This window comes from Calonectris borealis, chromosome 22 (assembly GCF_964195595.1).
Source record: "Calonectris borealis chromosome 22, bCalBor7.hap1.2, whole genome shotgun sequence".
NCBI classification, from domain to species: domain Eukaryota; kingdom Metazoa; phylum Chordata; class Aves; order Procellariiformes; family Procellariidae; genus Calonectris; species Calonectris borealis.
Window position 1 is genome coordinate 8,158,745 of NC_134333.1, and position 18,292 is coordinate 8,177,036.

Below are 18,292 nucleotides of genomic sequence, written 5' to 3' on the forward strand. Positions count from 1 at the left end.
CCTTGTTTAATCCCTGCAAGAAGTCCTTCGGGCAGATTTCTTCCCCCCCATTAAAAGGCTCAAAAATTGCAACTCCATGGCAGAAATGGATTTCTCTTTGAAAATGGAGTGGGTTTCTTTGCTGCTGGGTTATGATGATGATTTTTTTTTTTTGGAGGGGGGAGTAGAGGGGAAGAGCCCGGCGGGAGGCGGGGGGAGCCGGGGCCGAGAGGGCGGGGGGGAGGGAAAAAGAAAAAAAATTAAAAATTCAAATATTTTAAAAATTTATCTGCTTCCCGGGGAGCTTTTTCTCTCCCTGCGAGCAGCATGGCGACCTTCGCGCTACTCCACACATCACATGCCCCAGGAAACCCAGTTTCAAATCAAAATGGCCAAAGTCCCAGCCCACCCGCCCGTACCGCGACGGGACCCCCGCGCCGAGCCCCGCCGGGGCGGCCGCCCCGCAGCCTGCGGGGGGGGCGGGGGGGGTCGACCCACGCGGGGCGGGGGGCTGCGTGGAATGTGGGGGGGCTCCCCACGCTGCTTTTTCTTTTTTTTCGGGGGGGGGGGGAGCAGCGCTGGGGAGGGAAAGCGGGGTCCCGCTGCTGCAAGCCCCGACGGGGCGCAACGGAGCGGGGGGCCCCACGGTTTTTTGGGGGGAAGGAGGGGAACTGAGCCCCCGGGGGGGGGTCCGCAGCTCTCTGGGGAGGGGGAGAGGAGGAAGCGGGCGGGGAGGGAAGGCGAGATAACGCCGCTTACCCGAAAAAGTTTCGATGGCTTTCATGGCCCACTGCTCGTCGGGGCAGTCCACAAAGGCATAGCCGGACTTGACCAGGAACTGCCCGCTGAAGGAGATCTTGTGGTCGTTGAAGACTTTCTCCAAGTCGGCCGGAGTCACGTTCTCGTTTAGGTTCCCGATGTATAGCTTGTTCATGGTGGCGGCGGCGGCGGCGGGGGGCGGCGGGCGGGCGGTGGCGGCGGCGGCGCGCCGGGGCTCGGAGCGCGGCTCCCGGGGGGGCTCCACCGTGCGCCCGCGCCGTCGGGCTCCGGCCGCGCTCTGCCGCCCCACAGCCGGGCCGGGGGCTTGGCTTGGGGGCCTTTTTTTTTTTTTTTTTTTAAACCCCCCTCTTTTTTTTTCTTTTTTTTTTTGTTTTTCCTATTTTTCCCCCCCCCCTTTTTTTTTTTTTGGATGGATTTTTTTTTTTCTTTCCCTTTGGGGAGGGGGGCGGCGGCTGCTGGAGGAAGAGAGGGGGTTGGGGGGGTGGGGGGGGTTCCTAGGGGAGGGGGCGGCTCCGGCGGGTGGCGGCGGCGGGCAGGGCGGTGGCGCCGGCTGCGGGGGCCCCCAAGTCGGCGGAGTGGCACTGGAGTGTCACCGGACGCCTCTCGGCAGCCGGGCACCGCCTCTAAATAAAACCGACCTGGAAAATGAGTGAAAATGTTTGCTGGAGGAAGCCACGTGGTGATGCGGGAGGGCCCGGCCCCCGGGGGGAGGGGCCGGGGGGGGAGGGGGCGGCCGCCACTTATTTATTTATTTTAATTTAAATACTACGTTATTTACCTCCACGCACACCCCCCCACACACTTCCGAGCGGGGGGCGCATCCACCCCCTGTCCCGTGTGGGTGTCCGTGTGTGTGTGTGTGTCCCCCCACATCCACCGCCCAGCCCCGTCCCGTCGGAGGCACTTTCCCATCTGCTGCAGCCCCCCGCCCCCACCGCGCCCCTCCCCCCACCGCGCCCCTCCCCCACCCCTTTCCCCCGGTGCCTCAATGGGATTTTTCTGGGTGTAAAAAACTTCGGCATCAAAGGGGCCGGGAGGTCCCCTGGCGCCAGGGGATTGGGGATGGGGAGGGGGGGGGAACAGCCCGCCCGCCCCCCCGGGGCTGGCCCGGCCCGGCGGGGCGGCTGGGGGAGCCCCCCGGGGGGGTTATTGTCCCCGGCATTGTTTTAAGCCCTTCATGTGCAGCCCCGCGGAAGCCTTCGGGGAAGGTGGCGGGGGGGGCTCCTCCCGGCACAAAAGGGCCCCACGGTGGAGGAGGGCCCTTCCTCGACGGGGCTGGGGGGGGGGGGCGCCCCGTCGGCAAAGCGGCGTGTGCGAAGCAGCGCTCCCCCCCCTCCCCGTTTCCCTCCCCGCCTGCCTTTTCTGGAGACTTTTATTTTTAGGCTCAAGATGGGTTGAAAATAGCAGCGAACCCCCCCCCCGGCCCCATTCACCCACCCCCCCGCCTTCCTGCCTCCCCGACGGGGCGGGCGGGGGAGCCCCGGTGGGCTCGGCCCGGGATGCTGCCGGGCGGGGAGGGGCGGGGGCGGCCGCGGCTTCCCCCCCGCTCCCGCCGCGCTGCAAGTAGGGGCACGGTCCGGCCCCCCCGCGCCTGCAATTAAATGTAACGCTCCCCAGGAAAACCCGCTCCCGCCTGCCCCGCCCGCCGGGCCGGGGGCGCCGCTCTGCCCCCCCCCCCCAACCCCGGGAAAAATTAAAAAAAAAAATTAAAAAAAAATCCCGAACAGACGATTTTTGCCCATCGAGGGAACGGCTCGGCTGAGGGCTTTCCGGGCGCGGCTCTCCCGGGCAGCTCCGCGCTCCCTGCGCGGGCGCGCAGCCGGCTCCGCGCCTCCCCCCCCCTCCCGGCCGCGCTGCGGGGCCGGGCCCCCGGGCTGGGGGGGCGGGGGGGCGGCCGAGACCCCCAGCACGGCTGGCGGATTTGGTTGTTCCCTCGGTGCTACACAGATGTGATGTGCTGTGTTCTGTTGCTAAATCTTTGTTATTATTAGCTAAATATTTTTTTTATTATTATTTTTCTGCCGGCTGAGGAAGAGCCACGCGGAGAATTTGTTAGTAAATAAATCGGATATTCCCCAGGAATCAGAAGTTGTATAAACCTTAAGAAATAGATGCACATGCCCGAGGACATTTGTACGTGCTCTGTGCTACAGCCTCCTAGGAAACTCTTTAAAATGAATTATAAAAATCCTGGGAAATGGTCATTTAAAGCAAAAAGCCTTTAGCTTTCCCTCCTGTACCCGATCCATTCTGTTACCCGGGATCTTTGCCTTAAAAACATGTAGATGCTGCTCACCAGGGAAAGTTTGGTTCCCATCCTTCCAGCTGCATTACTTGGCTCTCCTGAAAGTACCAAACCAAATTAGCCAGAGGAGCCTTTGTAGGAGCACTGCTGCGTCCATGTGCGTGTTTCTGAGGTTTCCAGGGTGTAATCCAAGCTCAAAATTCACAGGTGAAAAGAAGAGAGCAATGAAATTGGGAAATAAATTTCCTGCAGCTCAGAAAGTGCACTTCAAGCCTTCCCTGGCTGAAAACTCGAGCGTGCACCTTCCTCCACTGTACGTGTCCCCCACAACCACAGCTAAAATAAATGATCCACTATCTGCTTCGGATCTATTTCTAATCTCGACCAGAATACTTTTGTTGTTGCTTTTATTGGTTTACCCAGTACCGTCCCCATGTAACATAATCCTTTGCAATAATGAAATGAAGGAAACCAACCTTAAAAAAAAAAAAAAAAAAAGAAAAAAAATCCAAACAAAGAGGGAAGTCTTCAATTTAGATCTGAAACAAGAAAGGCTATCAGTCAACCTCCTTCCCCTCGCTGGAGCATTCCAGATGCAAGGTATTTAGAGAATGCAAACAGCAGAGACTAAATCATTGATCTGCTGGGGGGTAACAGAGCTGCACTCACCCCTGGGCAGGGGCTGCCCCCCAAACCCCAACCGCCCCGGCTGAGCCAGGGCACAACCAGCTCTGCAAAATCCCCCCCCCAAAGGGAAACAGTTCTCCCCTCGCTGATTTAAATGTTCCCAGCAACTGCAACAGAAATCCAGTGGGATTTCTGGAGCCAGGGAAGGGCTGAGCAACAGTTTGTACCCGGGCACCGTCACTTGTAAAAGCCTCTGTGGCCTTTTTCCTCCCCCAGGATTTTCTTCAGTTGGGTTGTAGTTTTAAAAATCACTCTTGAGGAGTTGATTTTTTTTTCGTGTGGGTTTACAAACATTTTGAAATTTTACTGCCCCACTCTCCTATCAACGTAAAGCTGCTTCTGGTTTTATACATAAAATCTGATTTGGGCAAAAGTTGGGGGTTTTTTTAAGATTTAAATCTTTGAATCAGGCAGAAATGGTCTTAATGAGTTTTCACAATTTATCTACAAGTTCAAATAATTATTGTTGCCACTTAGGAGTTTGGGGAAATTTCTTAGGGGAGGAGGTTGAAGCTGGGTGGTAAATAATGCAGCTAAGATTTCACTGAAATGGGGGTTTCATACGAAAGGGTGTAATTACTGCAGTCTGCTGGAGGGTTGCTGTTGATCTGAGGCAGAAAATAGCTAAAATAGAAATAATCTTTATGACAGTTTAGCAGTAAACAAGAACAGATTATATTCTGTTATTTTTCTGCCAGGTATCATTTGAATCTTTCTTTAATTTGTTTTCTGGTGTTTTTTTTTTTTAATCTCTGGTGATAGCACTAGAGAGCACTAGTTTAATTTGGACAACACTAAAGATACACTTAGAAATCCCAGAAACTTTGAAAAAATCTTCATTTTCAAAAGTTTGAAAATACGTATTAATTACTATCTAATAAATATGGGCTGAAAGTTTTGAGTAAAATGCACAGGTCATAAAGGAAAAAAAATAAGAATTTTGTTTGCATAGAATCTGTTTCAATCAAATCTCAACTAGCAGAAATAATCTGAATATGCAGCAAGCCTGTCCTGAAAACATAGGTGAGAATTCAACAGAATAAGGAGAGTGAGCGTTGCAGTTGGGAAATATTTCCTTCTACTTAAGTGGAATCCCAGTTTAAACCACCTTTTGTTCAGTTTTTATTATGTGGAAAATATTCATGACTGGAAAAAGCAGCTCATATCTAAGAAGATCCAGTTGATTAAAGCTCGTGTTGATAAATTTGTTAAGACTCAAACTTGCTATGAAATTAATAGTTTGCTTTAAAACAAAATTTGTTTGAAGGTTTGAACTAGGTTTGAAGGAGATTATTAATAACCCCCTGGTTCTCTCTGCATTTGAAACCCCCTCTTGGCATTTAAATGAGGTTTTGTTCGAGCTGAGGAGCAGAGGAGCATCCCCAGCCCCAAGGAAGGGGCTGAGCGATGGGCAATGCCCCTCTGCTCCCTGAGGGGTGGGAGGTTCAGGAGCAGCAGTGCTGAAGATGGAAATGGTTAAACCTGCAACTTGCTCGAAGATCTGCCTATTCCCTAAACATTTTAGTGCTTCAGTTAAAAACAAAGCAAATACTGCAATAAACTCTGGCTTCAAAATCAACTCACATCCTGAAAAATCCTTTAGTTCTGGTACTAAAAAGCTGGAGTCTCTTTAAAACAAACCCAACAGAAAACCACAACCAAACAACTATTTGCTTCTCCTCTACATCTGCTGCTCTGCAGTTGCTGGGCTCTCACCAGGGCAGGGTGCTCAGCTCCGCGCGGGGCTGGGGCTGGTTGCGCTTCCCAGCTCTCCTGGAGCAATAACCTGAATTCTCCGTTGGGGTTTGCGAAGACACAGAGAAATGTTCAAATTGCAACCAAACAAAGCTGCTTTGCATAGGTTTATTGTTTCCCCCCCCAATGGAAATGGTTAATTTGGGGTTTTGCAGTCATTTTCCTTGGGTAAGTGGTAAACTCTAAATGCGAGGGAAGGAAAATGGTTATCGGAATGAGCCCTGAAATGTTGTTGTTCAGATAGTGCCTTTAATTTTCAATTTTCCCCCAAATGAATATGCCACCACTTCTTTACAGCAGACCTTTCTAACCTGTCCGTTCAGTTTTTCTTCCTCAAAAAGAGGAGCCGTGAGCAGCTGGACAGATACCTGGAGCAGCCATTTCTCCTACGGATGGCTGGAGCGGTGGGGGGAAGTTTTGGTCTTGGTACAATGATAAACTAAAATAACATAGTTGAGAAAGCATCGTGGGGGATGAATCCTGCCATTGCTGAACTCCCCCTGACCTTATTTCAAGTAGGAGCTGCTCTTTTGAACCCCCCTCCAAACATTTGCAGCACTTATAAAGCACAGATTAATTGTTTTCCTTTCAGTAACTGTAGGTATTTGTATCGGATTTCCTCCAGTCTGAAATAAATGCATTTATATCAGATTTATGCTCCGCGAGTGCAAATTTGGGGGCCCTATAATTTCGAGTCACCGTTTAAATCCCCCAAAGAACAGCGGGCTCTGCAGCGCACTCTGCTTTTCATTCCTCCACTTTTTAAACTCCCTGTAGCAGGAGGCAACGGAAGGCTCAGCCACTAATACTATTGCATTTATGCCTAATTCTTTCTACCCAAAACAAGTGTATCCCGGGAGGTGGGAAGCTGCGCAGCAACACTTTCTGTTGTGGGTCACTTTAAAAAATATAGGTCATTTCACAATCGAAACCTTGACCCATACCCCACCGCCTGTGCCGGGGCACCAGCACCGCTGGGCTGCTGGAAAGGTGATGTTAGGAGAGCAGCAAGGGCACGAGATGGAAATAATTTCACGTTACTGAACCGGCCACTTGGGCAGGCGCCTTGCCGTGGACCGGGTTGTCTAGTTTCTCGTCCTGCTGGTACGTACTTGGGATTTAGCGGGACTGATTATTTCCTCTCCTTTCCTGCAGCTCCACCGCTCTAATCTCCCCAGCTAGTTAGTTCTGGCTCTATCTTTGCTCGAAGGGGGAAATAAAGGATGGTTTTCACATTAAGGTAACTGCTGCAAGGTAAAGTGCTAACAGGGTAAAGCACAGGTAATGTTAATGCTAGAGCAAGTCCGGATCATCTCTCCAGCCTCTGGAAGCGGTGACCGTGCTCACTACGCAGAGGTAGGAGTTGCCGTTGTGAGATTTTTTTATACGCAGGTCGGTGGTCCAAATAAATCTTCCCCACACGGATGTTACAGGTGCTGTCGTGGGCTTTTTGTTCCAGCAGTTGCTGTCCTGTGGGTCCCTGCTCCTGGGGGGTACAACAAGCATTTAAGAAAAAAGAAACAAGCAGGGAATGCACAAGGAGAAGTCCATACTCTCCATGTTTTGTGGTTCCAATTTTCGGTTGTCGGGGGAGTTGGGGGGTCCCCCAAAAGAACTGGCAATCAGGAAGGCTCTGAGACAACCATCCCAGTGAGCTGAATTAGTCAAGAACAACCTTCGGAGCCTTAAAAGGCCCTAGGGTTTGTTTGCAGTTAAAAGGGAGTATTGGCATTTAAAAACATATCTGGTATTTTGCCATTGTGAAAAAACCTGTTCCATTCCCGCAAGCACTGGAGGGGGAGGCAGGTCTGAACCCAGGAGAGAGAACGAAGCGGTGTTCATCTCTCCAAAGATGCCCGGTAAATCCACCCAGCCCGTCACTCGTGTCCCCAGCGCAGCTCGATGTGAACGCTGGGCAGGGTTAAGCACAAGGGATGGGATGAGGAGCCAGGCAAACCCTCGCTGCCTTCAGCTGGAGCCAAAGCTGCTTTCGCCACGTTTTGGTAAGTCTGAGCCTCCTGGCAGAGTCCTGGCACCCGGGATGGGGTGTGTGGTTTCCCCTCGCCACAGCACCAGCCTTTGCTGCACAAGATATAGAAGATGCTGTATGGTGGCCGAGGCTGTGAGCGGGCAGCGGGACCCCAGGCAGCCCCGGGAAGGGAGGGGAAAGCTGGACAGGGGCTGTGGGCTCAGGGCTTGGGGAGAAGAAGCTCATGTTTAGGACTTGTGCTCTGCAAAGGTGTAAGAGGATGAGTGAGAATAAAGCATGTAAGAGTTACCTCCTCTGCGAGACGTTGCTGGTATTTTAGGGAGAGAAATGAGCTCCCAAGAAAAGCTTTGTGCCTCTGTGCCTTCGACAGCAGCGAAGCTGAGTTAAGAACAGAATCGGTCCTGAATCAGGACCGGGGCTTGAATGATACTCCAATGCCTCTGATTTCAGGCAGAGGACGGGAGTGAAAAACTTAAAAATCCCTCCTTCCTCTCTCCCTATGATTTGAGCAAGTGCTAATACTGATCAATCGTAGCCGGATACAATTAGGAATCTCAGAGCAGCCTAATGCTCGCACACAAAATGGAGCAGAAAGCGTTATTTTACCTGGGAGATGCAACACCTGAAATCAGTCTCTGGCAGAGCTGAGGTGCCCTGAGCGGTGCCACGCGGAGCAGCAACCGAAGAGCTGCTCCAGAGGGAACGGGAGAATCTTACTCACCACATCCACTGGGAATAGAAGAGAGGTGTAAATTGTGCCACTGAAGGTGAGGTGTTAGAGCTAAATGCTAAGAAATTTCTTGGGAAGTTTGCAGCATTTTCATTTCTGAAAACTTTTGGGGACGGATCAGACGGATCAGTGATTTAAGCAGAGCTGAGGCTGTCTGGGAGCAGGGGAGGGAAGGGATGACCTCTTAAGGTCACTTCAAGCCCTATTTTCCATGATTACAGGGACATCTAATACTTGAAATGCTTTGTAATCAAAGTTGCCCTTGAGATGTTTCGGTGTCTCAAAGCAGAGCAGAAGGACCGTTTCAGTAACGCAGCTGTGATCTTCCCAACGCATTCCCGAATTCCTGAAACACCAACTCCTCGAGTCAGGTCTGCTGCGGAGAAGAGGAGAGCTCGCTCACGAAGCACTGCCTGGCAGGGTAGGATGAAGCAGGGCAGTCCTGGCTCTCCTGTTTAATTTGCAGGGAGACAAATGCCACGACTGGGTGAAACCTAAGCTAAAGTGTCCTCTGTCCCAAGCCGGGACCCAGCTGAAGCTCGTGAAATGACTTGTGTTATCAGCGAAGGCAGCAGACCACAGATACCGCTACGAGGGTAGCATTGCTGTGGCTGTGATGGGCTGAGGCTAGAGAAGAGCAAGGTTTGCATCGTTAATTAGACCCTCTGTTACCCTGGAAAAAGCAGATGTGGGCACGTGGCCCTTCTCTAGGTCAGCACGTCACTCGTCGCCTCTCCGCTTCCCAGACCTGAACGGGCACGCGGAGGTTCAGCGTTTTAGGCATCGATCAGTGGATATCCCACAGAATGAAATGCAGACAGCGCCCGCCTGTCTTTGGAAATAACTTCTGCATATCTGGGGTTTTCTGTTTGAAAGATGTGAGAAATTTTGGAGTGATGGTGCTGTCCAAACTGCATCATGAGCAGATGCCCTGAAATAACCGTAACTGTGAACCCTGGGTCAACATCTAACGTTGCTGGATATTTATTTCACTCTATTAACTTTATATCCTACAGAGGCACTTAATGAGAGGAAAACAAATAGGTTGCACTTTGGAGAAACAAGATATCTGAGTTGGCTGGGAGTGAAGTACCCAGAATACATATAATAAAGACAGCAGGATAAACTATTCCATTTTATTGATTAGCAACTGTGCTAGGAGTGTCAATTGGTTACTTGTAACTATTATAGTGCATCATTTATTACAGCAGGCATGACGCTTCTGCATGGGTGAAAAGTTTTTGGAGACCCTGGCATGCTTGTGTGTTGCTAGCTAAAGGACTAAGCCACGTGTTAAGTAGTTCCTGTGAAAGTAGTAATTACACCCTAATAGCACTGAACTCTTAATCTACCCTAACAACGTCCTTCTGAGCCTTTATCTTAATGCAATATAGATGCAACGCTTTTTGCTGGAGAGGCTGGTTGTGCTGGGGAGTTTTATAACTACAGAGCAGCAAGAGCCCGTATCTGACGGCGTGTCCCAGCAGCACTTCTCAGAAGAGCAGAAAAAACACTTTTTAGAAAGGAATTGCAAAACAGATAGCTTTTACGTGGAGACACGTACCTCATCACGCTGGATTTCTGCACGTGTTTGGGACAGGATACGTTGGGGGCACTGTGCCAGCACACTGAAACCCTCTCCCACACCGAAACCACTGACACTTCAATTTTGCCATTATTACTGCAATTCCACAAAGGGCTGCTTCTTGCTCAGCCCTGTCAACCAGAAATCCTACGTCTTTCCCACACAAATCCCTGATGTAGCTGAGCCAGCACAAACCTGGGAGGATACACGCAGACACACACATCCCTCCTCCATCCAGGTGTGTGGGGTTACTGCTCCGAGCAGCTCAGCTGAACTCCACGGAAAAACAAAAAGAGGCTGGCAGACCTGAGGGGAAGGTTGTAACTTGGATAACCTCCTGCAAAAGTTCAGGCTGCTCAGGGGAAGCGAGCTGCGGATGGGACTGCGCTCTGCAAGCCAGCGCAGCCAGCCACGGGCGCTGCTTCACGTCGGTAATGACGTGAGCAGAGCTCAGCTCGTGGGTTAGGCTGGTACGAACATCGCCCGGCTCTGCTCCTTCAGCAGATCGAAGCTGGGTGTGACGGGGATCCTAGAGCAGCGGCAGCAGTCCCTAAACAGGATTTACACGTTAAAATGTAATGGGTCCAGTTCTCCCAGAGAGACTCGGGGGAAGCGGGGCAGCTCAGACACCGGGGAGAATATCTTACCGGGCACGTAGTCACAGCAGAGCTGATGGGAAGTGGATTTACCCCTTGTACTCTGATGGCACAATTAACATCTGCAGAACATCTGCTCTCCTGGATCCAGCTGTGCAAGGGCAGGGTGAGGTGGTGGCCTCACTGACCCATGTCCCCAGCAGCTGCAGAGCCACAGGGAAACACTCCATCACTCACTCAGGACAGAAAAAGCCCAAATGGGTGCTCAGGTCCAGCTGCTATCCCTCACCCCACATAGGCGGCTGCTGTGCCACCACCCTCCACCTCGTTAACCAATGCTGCCTCACCATTTCCTACAAGTTTCCTGTCTGCCACTCTCCATCCCAAGTCTTCTTCTCTTAGAGTGCACATTTTGGGGGACAGATGCAGTTTTCAGTATTTGGGGTTTGCACAAGGGGTTGCAGACCACACTTGGGATGCCCAGACTTGATGGTGACAAAAATAACGATGATGGGAGCTATTGATTTTAGCAAAGTTATTCCTCCTGTGAGAAAGAGAAGGAGCAGATTGGATCTCCCTAAGATAGCACTTACATTTGGCAAAACAAAAGATGGAAATTAAGGAAGTTTTTACCATGCAAGGAGCTGCTACATGGAATTAAGGTTTAGAGCAGTGCTATATGTATTTTGCCCACAATCCATGTTCATTCTTGATTTTGTGATATAGTCATGTTTAATTGCCATTAATGTAAACATATTTTAAAAGGTTATTTTCCTGCTCCGTAGGTCAATGGACCTAATGAAGCAGCTCTAAGTGGGTTTGAATTGCTTTGATTAGGTGCTTGATTTCCTGTTTACCTCATGGAAGTAGGTTTGGTCCTGCACAGCTAACGTATATAAAAGCCCTGAAGGATCTCCTCAGCACCAGAACCAGCTGAAATCCTCTGGGCAGCTTCTGAGAAGGAGAAAGGTAAGCAGCTCTATGTCAGTCTCTCTTTTTAACTTTTTTTACTCTTTTTTTTTTTTTTTTTTGCTAAGATAACGGTGGGAGTGAGCAGTGTTTGAGGGTGTCAGCAGCAGCCATAGCAGGGCAGGAACAGCCCGAACCTTTGGCTGAGTTTTTCCCAAAACAGTCCAAGACTGGCCGTTTTCTTGGTAGCTTTGGCAGAGACGACCTGCAGCAGTGTACGTGTTGGGGTGTAAAGGGAAAGACCCGTTATTTCAGAGGAGGATTCGGTACATGGCAAATACCAGGTTGGGATCTGCACCTACACAGGGAAACGAGGAGAAATTGGTTCTCAGTTGTTTTTTGGGACCTCCCAGCTATGGATAAAACAGGGATAACGCTTCTTCCAGAGCAGACAGTATTGCATAGGGGACTAGAAGACCTTCATGTTAGAAAGATCCCACCAGTTGCTCCTCCTTTTGTGAAGTCAAATCATAGGATCAAAACAGTGCAGCTATCACAGCAACCTGCCAGACAGGGCTAGCAGAGCTCGACCACCCCCATTCAGTGTCACACAGGCAAAGGGGTCTTGTATTAATTCAAAAATGGTTTTTCAACAGTCTCTGAAAATGTGGACTGCTTTTCCTCCCCGTTTGGGTAAATTCTGCAGAGAAGGAGTACTGTCCTTTCTTAAAATTAAGGCTACAATGCATTTCCTTTCCTAGTTTCATAAATAATTACCTTAAGCAGAGAAATATTCTTGCACAACTTAGCTATTTTCAGATTCATCATCATACCCACAGTTATATCGCCAATATATGAAAGGAAAAGCAAATAAGAGGGAAAACCTCAGTTATTTAATCATGACATGTTTTTCCATTCTCATTTAAAATACTCCTCAGCTTTTTGTATAACGGAATTTACTTCTGCTGTTAACACGCTCTGTAACTGTTTGTCTTTTATTGCTTTAGCTCTAAGTATTTTAGGGATTTTTCCAGTGTTCAGAATGTTACACCTGTGCTTTTAAGAGCATTCCTCAGAACTTGATGTATCTGAGATAATGTAACGCATTTAGTATTTTTCTCACTTAATAGGAAGGGCTGAAAACATTTGTAAAAGATGTCACAATTCTCCAGAAATAAAAAATGCCACAATTACGAACAACAGCCAAACTTGCAAATTCTCGCTCTCTCCAAAACAATAATTGGGCTGTTGTAAGAGTACAAATAATTACTTAGAGGAGTAAAGTTCTATCAATGTATGAATAAATTTTTGCAGGATGGGATACTTGAGTCCTGATCTAGACCTTTTCTTTTTGTTACTGTATTATTCCTGTTAACAGCAGCTCTCCGTTGCAACGCAGTTTCCAGAAATAGCTACAACAAAGAGTGAGGTGAGGGACAACAAAATATATCTGTGAGCCATGATCAAAACCATTTTTGTACCGAGTTTGCAGAGCTGGAATAGTAATTAAAAGAGCTCAAATGTCCAAGGGCTATTGAGCCGAACTGTGGACATGAGGACTAGGAACAGCTTGAAACTAATAAATCTTGGAATCCGATCCTGTCACTGTCCATGGGATATTTTTCATAACTGATATTCACTGACTCTGGCTCCAGTCCCTACAAAAGGCATTATCCATCCCAACAGAAAATCTCCCAGAAATTAGATCAGGCTCCTAAATCCTGCAGAACCACACTGTGGGATAAGCGGGATGCCATTGCTACTGAATTGCCTGATCCAATGTACGTTCCCGTTCACATACTCAAGACTGAATCGACCCTTAAAGCACAATGAGGTACCCACAGGGTCAGCTTGTAAACATGGAGGAAGACAAAGCCCTTGCCTCCAGGAATGTGCAACCCACAATGAATTTGATGGTTACAATAAAAGTATAGGGAACCAACATTAAAAGACACCACGGTGGGAAAGAGCATTGGCATTGAAAAAGTAATTTAACTGGGAACGGCAGAAGAGGGCTTTGTAGGACGGAGAAGGCTGCTCGAAGCACAAGGACTGAAGAAACACATTTACAAGCACAGGCACGTGCCCAGCCACCGCACATCCCTCTGGGTTCGCTGTCCTTGTCACTTATGTGTCCCATGTGTTACAGGGGCCGGACGTCTGGATTGCCCTCTGCTTTTGAACAGAGAAACCAGCCAAGAAAATGGTGTCTTTCAAAGTTCTCTCTCTGCTCCTCGCTTCTCTGGGCTTTGTTTTGATGGAAGAAAACGTCTCGGGGTAAGTGTTTTGGAAAGTTCACAGTGTACTTTGAGCCTTTTCCAGCTCCCCACTGGAGGCAAATGGACTTTTTCCATTGGCATCTTGGTAAGCAGGTGAGAACATGAGTCCTGAGGTTGATCTCAGATAATAGAAACAGCCAAATGTACAGAGATGAGCAAATGATAAGAGAGATATCAAACTAAAGCTCTGAGCCTTTGAGCCAGAGCCAGGAACTCCCAAGTTTTCCCTACAAACTTCATGTCTCTGGGTTAGGAGGAACAAGCTGGAAGTCAACCAGGAAGAGAAGGTTGGCTGAGAACTAGAGACAAGATGTAATCATCTCACATGAGTGAGGCTAGGGGGCATCCAGTATTTGGAAGCTTCTGTAAATATGACCATAAAGCAGGTATATAATAAAGACTTTCCCTCTCTTTCCCTGACTCCTGCTACAAAATTTCCAACCACCACCTGAGAATATCCAAAAGAATCCTCATTAGAGCAGTAGGAGCTGCTGAAATCCTGGATAACAGCACTAAAAAAAGATCAGCCTCGAAAACTTTTGCTAACTTAGGTAGCCACCGACTATGTCTACACTGCCAGATCAGCACTGGTCTCGAGGTCAGCCCTTGTCTCCTGCCACCCACCCCTGAGCCTCTCGAGAACACAGGAGAAGGTTTCCTTGGCCCTAGGTGTGCAACTCACTGGAGGAGGGAGCCTGAGCACACTTGGTGCCTTAGCTCGGAGCCAAAGTCCATGTGAATCAGGCTACGGCAGGGAAAACCACACTGACTCCAGACTATCAGCAAATATCCCGAGTTCATCTCCTCCTGAGTTCTCAAATCTGAGTTGCAATTGGGTTAGCAGCCAGCAAAATGGATGAGGAGCACGCGAGCCCCTTCTCTGGCCATCTCCTCATGTTACAATGCAGGAAGAGTCACCTGGACCGAGGGACATTAAAAGTGATCACAAAACCTTGCTGACTGTAGGGACCGCGTGGGCCACCACGTGTAACCCAAGCAAAACTCCGCACAGCACGTGCTCCCGGTCTGTGCAGGACTCACTCCCTCTCTGTGCTCTTACCCCAGCATAAGTATAAGGACTCCCAGTGCCAGACCAGTGCAAAGACGCTACTCTGAGGCCACCCTGGCAAGCGATTACAGCCGCACGATGGATAACATGCTGAAGAAGAACTTTGTGGAATGGTTGCTAGCCAGACGGGAGAAGAAAAGCGAGTAAGTGTGTAGACTTTCAAAGCTCCTACGATCCAAACTTACAGCTGTCGTCAGCCAGCTGATGGCTACAGAAGAATGTAGAGCCGAGGATATTTTTCTTGGACTGCAGCAGTGATTCTCTAGGGAGTTGGTTTTCTTCTTTTCTTTTATTTTTCTAAGTCCTAGAAATGTTTCTGGTCTGTCGGCACACAGCACAACTATCCCTCTCCCTGCCCAAGACCGCCGCCTTCTCTGGCTGCTGGTAGATGGAGTGGGAGGGAGCTGGGTTTTGTGGAAAAGCAGCATTTTGGCACCCTCTCGTGGCATCTGGGGCTGATATCTTCCCATTTCGCCTTACCAGCAACATCATCGAGCCATACAAGAGGGAAGCTGAGCCCCAAGCGTCAGCTGCGAATGGCCAAAGATTGGACCTGGGCACCCAGGAAGCCAAAGACTTCTTCGCCTGGCTTCTGAAAGCCAAGGAAAATCAGAGGTGAGATTGGAGAATAGAAAGAGAAAGTCTGGTCGCAGGGAGGGATGGGGTCCCCAGGTGTTTAACTTCTGAAGGAATGTTTTGGGGCAGGTATCGATGGCAACGGCGTCACATAGGAAAACGAGAGGATTTTGATTTCAAAAGGAAATTTCACATTTTGCAATTCTGTCTCATGAGTGAGGAAAAGAACAAAGACCAAAAAAAGCCTAATTTTGAAATTTCTCACAAAATACAAATTTCAAAAATGTAGATGGCTGGGGTCTTTTTTGGTTTTGCAAATGTCAGCACAGCCTCATCAAAACCCAGCACTTTGATAAGGTCAGAGCGTGGCCTTTTGATAGGGCTGAAGCGCATCCCCTCCTCTAACATCCCAACACCACCGAAACAGAGAAGTCAAAATGAAGTGCTTTGATCTAATCAAAACAAAGCCCTCTCAAAAGAAAACTCTCCAGTGAAAACTGAGATGAAATTGATACATTTCTGCAAAACATTTTGATTTGATCAAATCAACCCACAGGGGAAAAAAAAAAACCCACTTGTTCACACTCTCAGCATGTTGACCAGTTCATTTTCAAAAAAAAAGAAACAAAACAGTTTTTTCCTCGTATCACTGCTACAAGCTCTTATTATGAAAAGCCCGTCATCTAAACGTGAAACCATGCAGGAGAGATGCCTGCCTGACCCAGGAGGAATTTCCCAGTTTGTTTCTGATCTGTGCCCATTACTGGGGACACTCAGATTTTCTTTTTTTTTTTTTAAAGATGTAATCATCTTAAAATCATGATGATGACGGTAATGATGGCGATACGAGCTCGCTCGGAACAGGTACCTCTGGGCAAGGTAACCGAGCCCATATTGAGCGCTCCGTTGCTGCAGCTCGTGCCTTCCTTTCCCAAGCCATCTGGCTGAGAGCACACTTGTGTATCTCAGCGCTGCGCGGCTTTGTGCTGTGTCAGCATATCCACAGCCTGTCAATAGCCTGTTTCACCTCCCCCAGTCTTAGCTTATGTCACAAATGTTCAAAAAGCAAATTAGACACATGAGTCCAAAGAAAAATCTGTTCTCTGGCACTTTCTATATTTAAAAAACAAACCCACCAACAAATGAATGAGGGATACATTTCCTTTCCTTAACATGACGGGGATTTTACAAAACCTAACAGGTTGCTGCTGCTTAGTCCTAAAATGGTGGCAAGAAGGAAAAAAAGGCACTTACCCACATCCTTCAGGCACAATCCTAGTGTCTTCTAGCAAAAAAATGGAATTTCTGACTACAGGGAGTCATGGGACAGTCACCCAGAAAAAGGATCTGGGGGCATTTGTTGTCTTTTACAGCCTTTGCATGAAAACTGCTTTAGAAACCAGCGTGCAGGGGATGACCCGGGATGGGGGAAATGAGCACAGTTATGGTTCACAGAGGTGTCTCGGGCCAAGCACTCAGAAAATCAGACCGAGAATTGCTAGTCATACGGAAAATACAAAATCAAAGAAACGAGGGCTTTGAGGGATCTCAGGAGGTCATTTAGTCTGACCTCTGCTCCAAGGCAGGATCAACGCGCCCTAAACTGTTCCTGACAGATGTTTGTCTAACCTGTTCTGGGGCGGGGGCGGAGAGGGGGAGGGAAACCTTTGATGCTAGCGATTAATCAGCTTGATTAGCTTCATTTAAAAAAAAATTGTTTTCTAGTGTCTCCCTTAATCTCCTTAATTGCAAATAAAAAATGCGACTTGCAGGGGAAAGTCCTTCTTGGAAACAAAGACTTTCCTTTGTGAGTTTGGAGCGTAGATGCTGCTTCACCCACGCTCTGCCTTTGTTCTGATGCCTGCTGGGTCTAAGAGGAGGTGGGGTACAAGGGGGTCACTTTGCGTCCCCCAAGCCTGACAGACATGTTCACATGCCAAGATCAAGGCACTGTTGCGTGCGAGGAGTTCACCATGTCAAAAAGAGGTTAAAGCTTTTTGTGGGTTTGTCTGAGTCAAAGATACTAAAAGACAAGGAAAATAAAACATCCCTGTGGACTTGAGGGGATTGGGATAAAAGGCTGCGTCTGGATTGTTGCCTCTCCTCTGTCTTTACGGCGTGGCACATTTCTTGCAGTTTTACTTCTCCAGAAGGTTCGGAGGGTTCAGAAGGTTTGAAGGATGTTTTGAACCAGGAGTTTCTGACATGGCTGATGTCAACTGATCTCTGCAGACCAACGTGAGTGGCTGTTCTACCTACTCCTGTTGTTACAAGCATCCTTTCCCAGCCATTGTCCCCAAAGGTACTTGCTGCAGTGCTCAATCCATGAATTTAGGATTTCTTGAGGTAACCACCGAGTGCTTACATGGCACAGCTCAGCTGGATTTACCTGGAGAGTTAAGAGCTCTGGCCGGAGTTTGGTTCTGCAAAAGAATCTTCAGATCATTGATACAATAAAGATATGGGGGAAGACAAATTTCAAAAAATTACTGTCTGGAGAAGGGAGGTTAGTAAATCCTCTTCCCCTTTTTAATGAGAAAAGGAGGTGTTCATCAGGCCACTTACAGGAAATACTTTTTCTGTGCATTGTACACTGCTATGAAAGGCATTTAGAGACACACACAAGAAACTGGGATGCAAAAGGTGCAGGGGAGGGCCCTGAAGAGGCTCAAGGGAATGGCGAGCCCATCCTATGCTTAGTTGAGGAAAATGAAGGCTGAGAGGGACAAAGTCACTATTAAAAAAAAAAAAAAAAAAAAACAGAATGAGAAAAGAGCTGTTTATGCTAATAGCAAAAGTTGGCACAAGGACAAAAAGGGATGAACTGGCCATGAATAAATGTAGGTTGGAAATAAGAGGCAGCTCTGTGCTACAGACAATTCCACGCAGCTTGGTCAGACAATGTAAACTGAGTGCCCAGCTAGCAGGCCAGAGAAAACAAGTAACCGTTGAGCCCATACTGCAGCCTTTCCTGCGGAGAAACACTTATTTGGATCTCTCTCCTCTAACCAGTTGCTGATTTTTCTCAAAACTTGTAGATACTTACTCTTAGATACTAACTTCGATACACGTCTTGCTATCAAAAAGGATTTGCAAGGTATCAGAGGGGGCT

The 18,292-nt window shown here is 48.6% G+C and overlaps 1 protein-coding gene across 1 annotated transcript; it reads left to right on the top strand.

Annotated features, from left to right (window-relative positions):
* Positions 1–13,378: 13,378 nt before the first annotated feature.
* On the top strand, positions 13,379–17,422 carry GIP (gastric inhibitory polypeptide). Its single transcript, XM_075171146.1, has 4 exons — positions 13,379–13,533; positions 14,601–14,747; positions 15,088–15,219; positions 17,317–17,422. Exons 1-4 carry the CDS (start codon positions 13,460–13,462, stop codon positions 17,420–17,422), a joined length of 459 nt encoding a protein of 152 aa, XP_075027247.1. The 5' UTR covers positions 13,379–13,459.
* The last annotated feature ends 870 nt before the right edge of the window (positions 17,423–18,292 follow it).

Coding starts and splice junctions, on each gene's coding strand:
- GIP (XM_075171146.1), top strand. CDS start 13,460: ATGGTGTCTTTCAAAGTTCTCTCTCTGCTCCTCGCTTCTCTGGGCTTT. Junction 13,534..14,600: donor ATGGAAGAAAACGTCTCGGG/GTAAGTGTTTTG, acceptor CTCTTACCCCAG/CATAAGTATAAGGACTCCCA. Junction 15,220..17,316: donor AAAGCCAAGGAAAATCAGAG/GTGAGATTGGAG, acceptor CATTTCTTGCAG/TTTTACTTCTCCAGAAGGTT.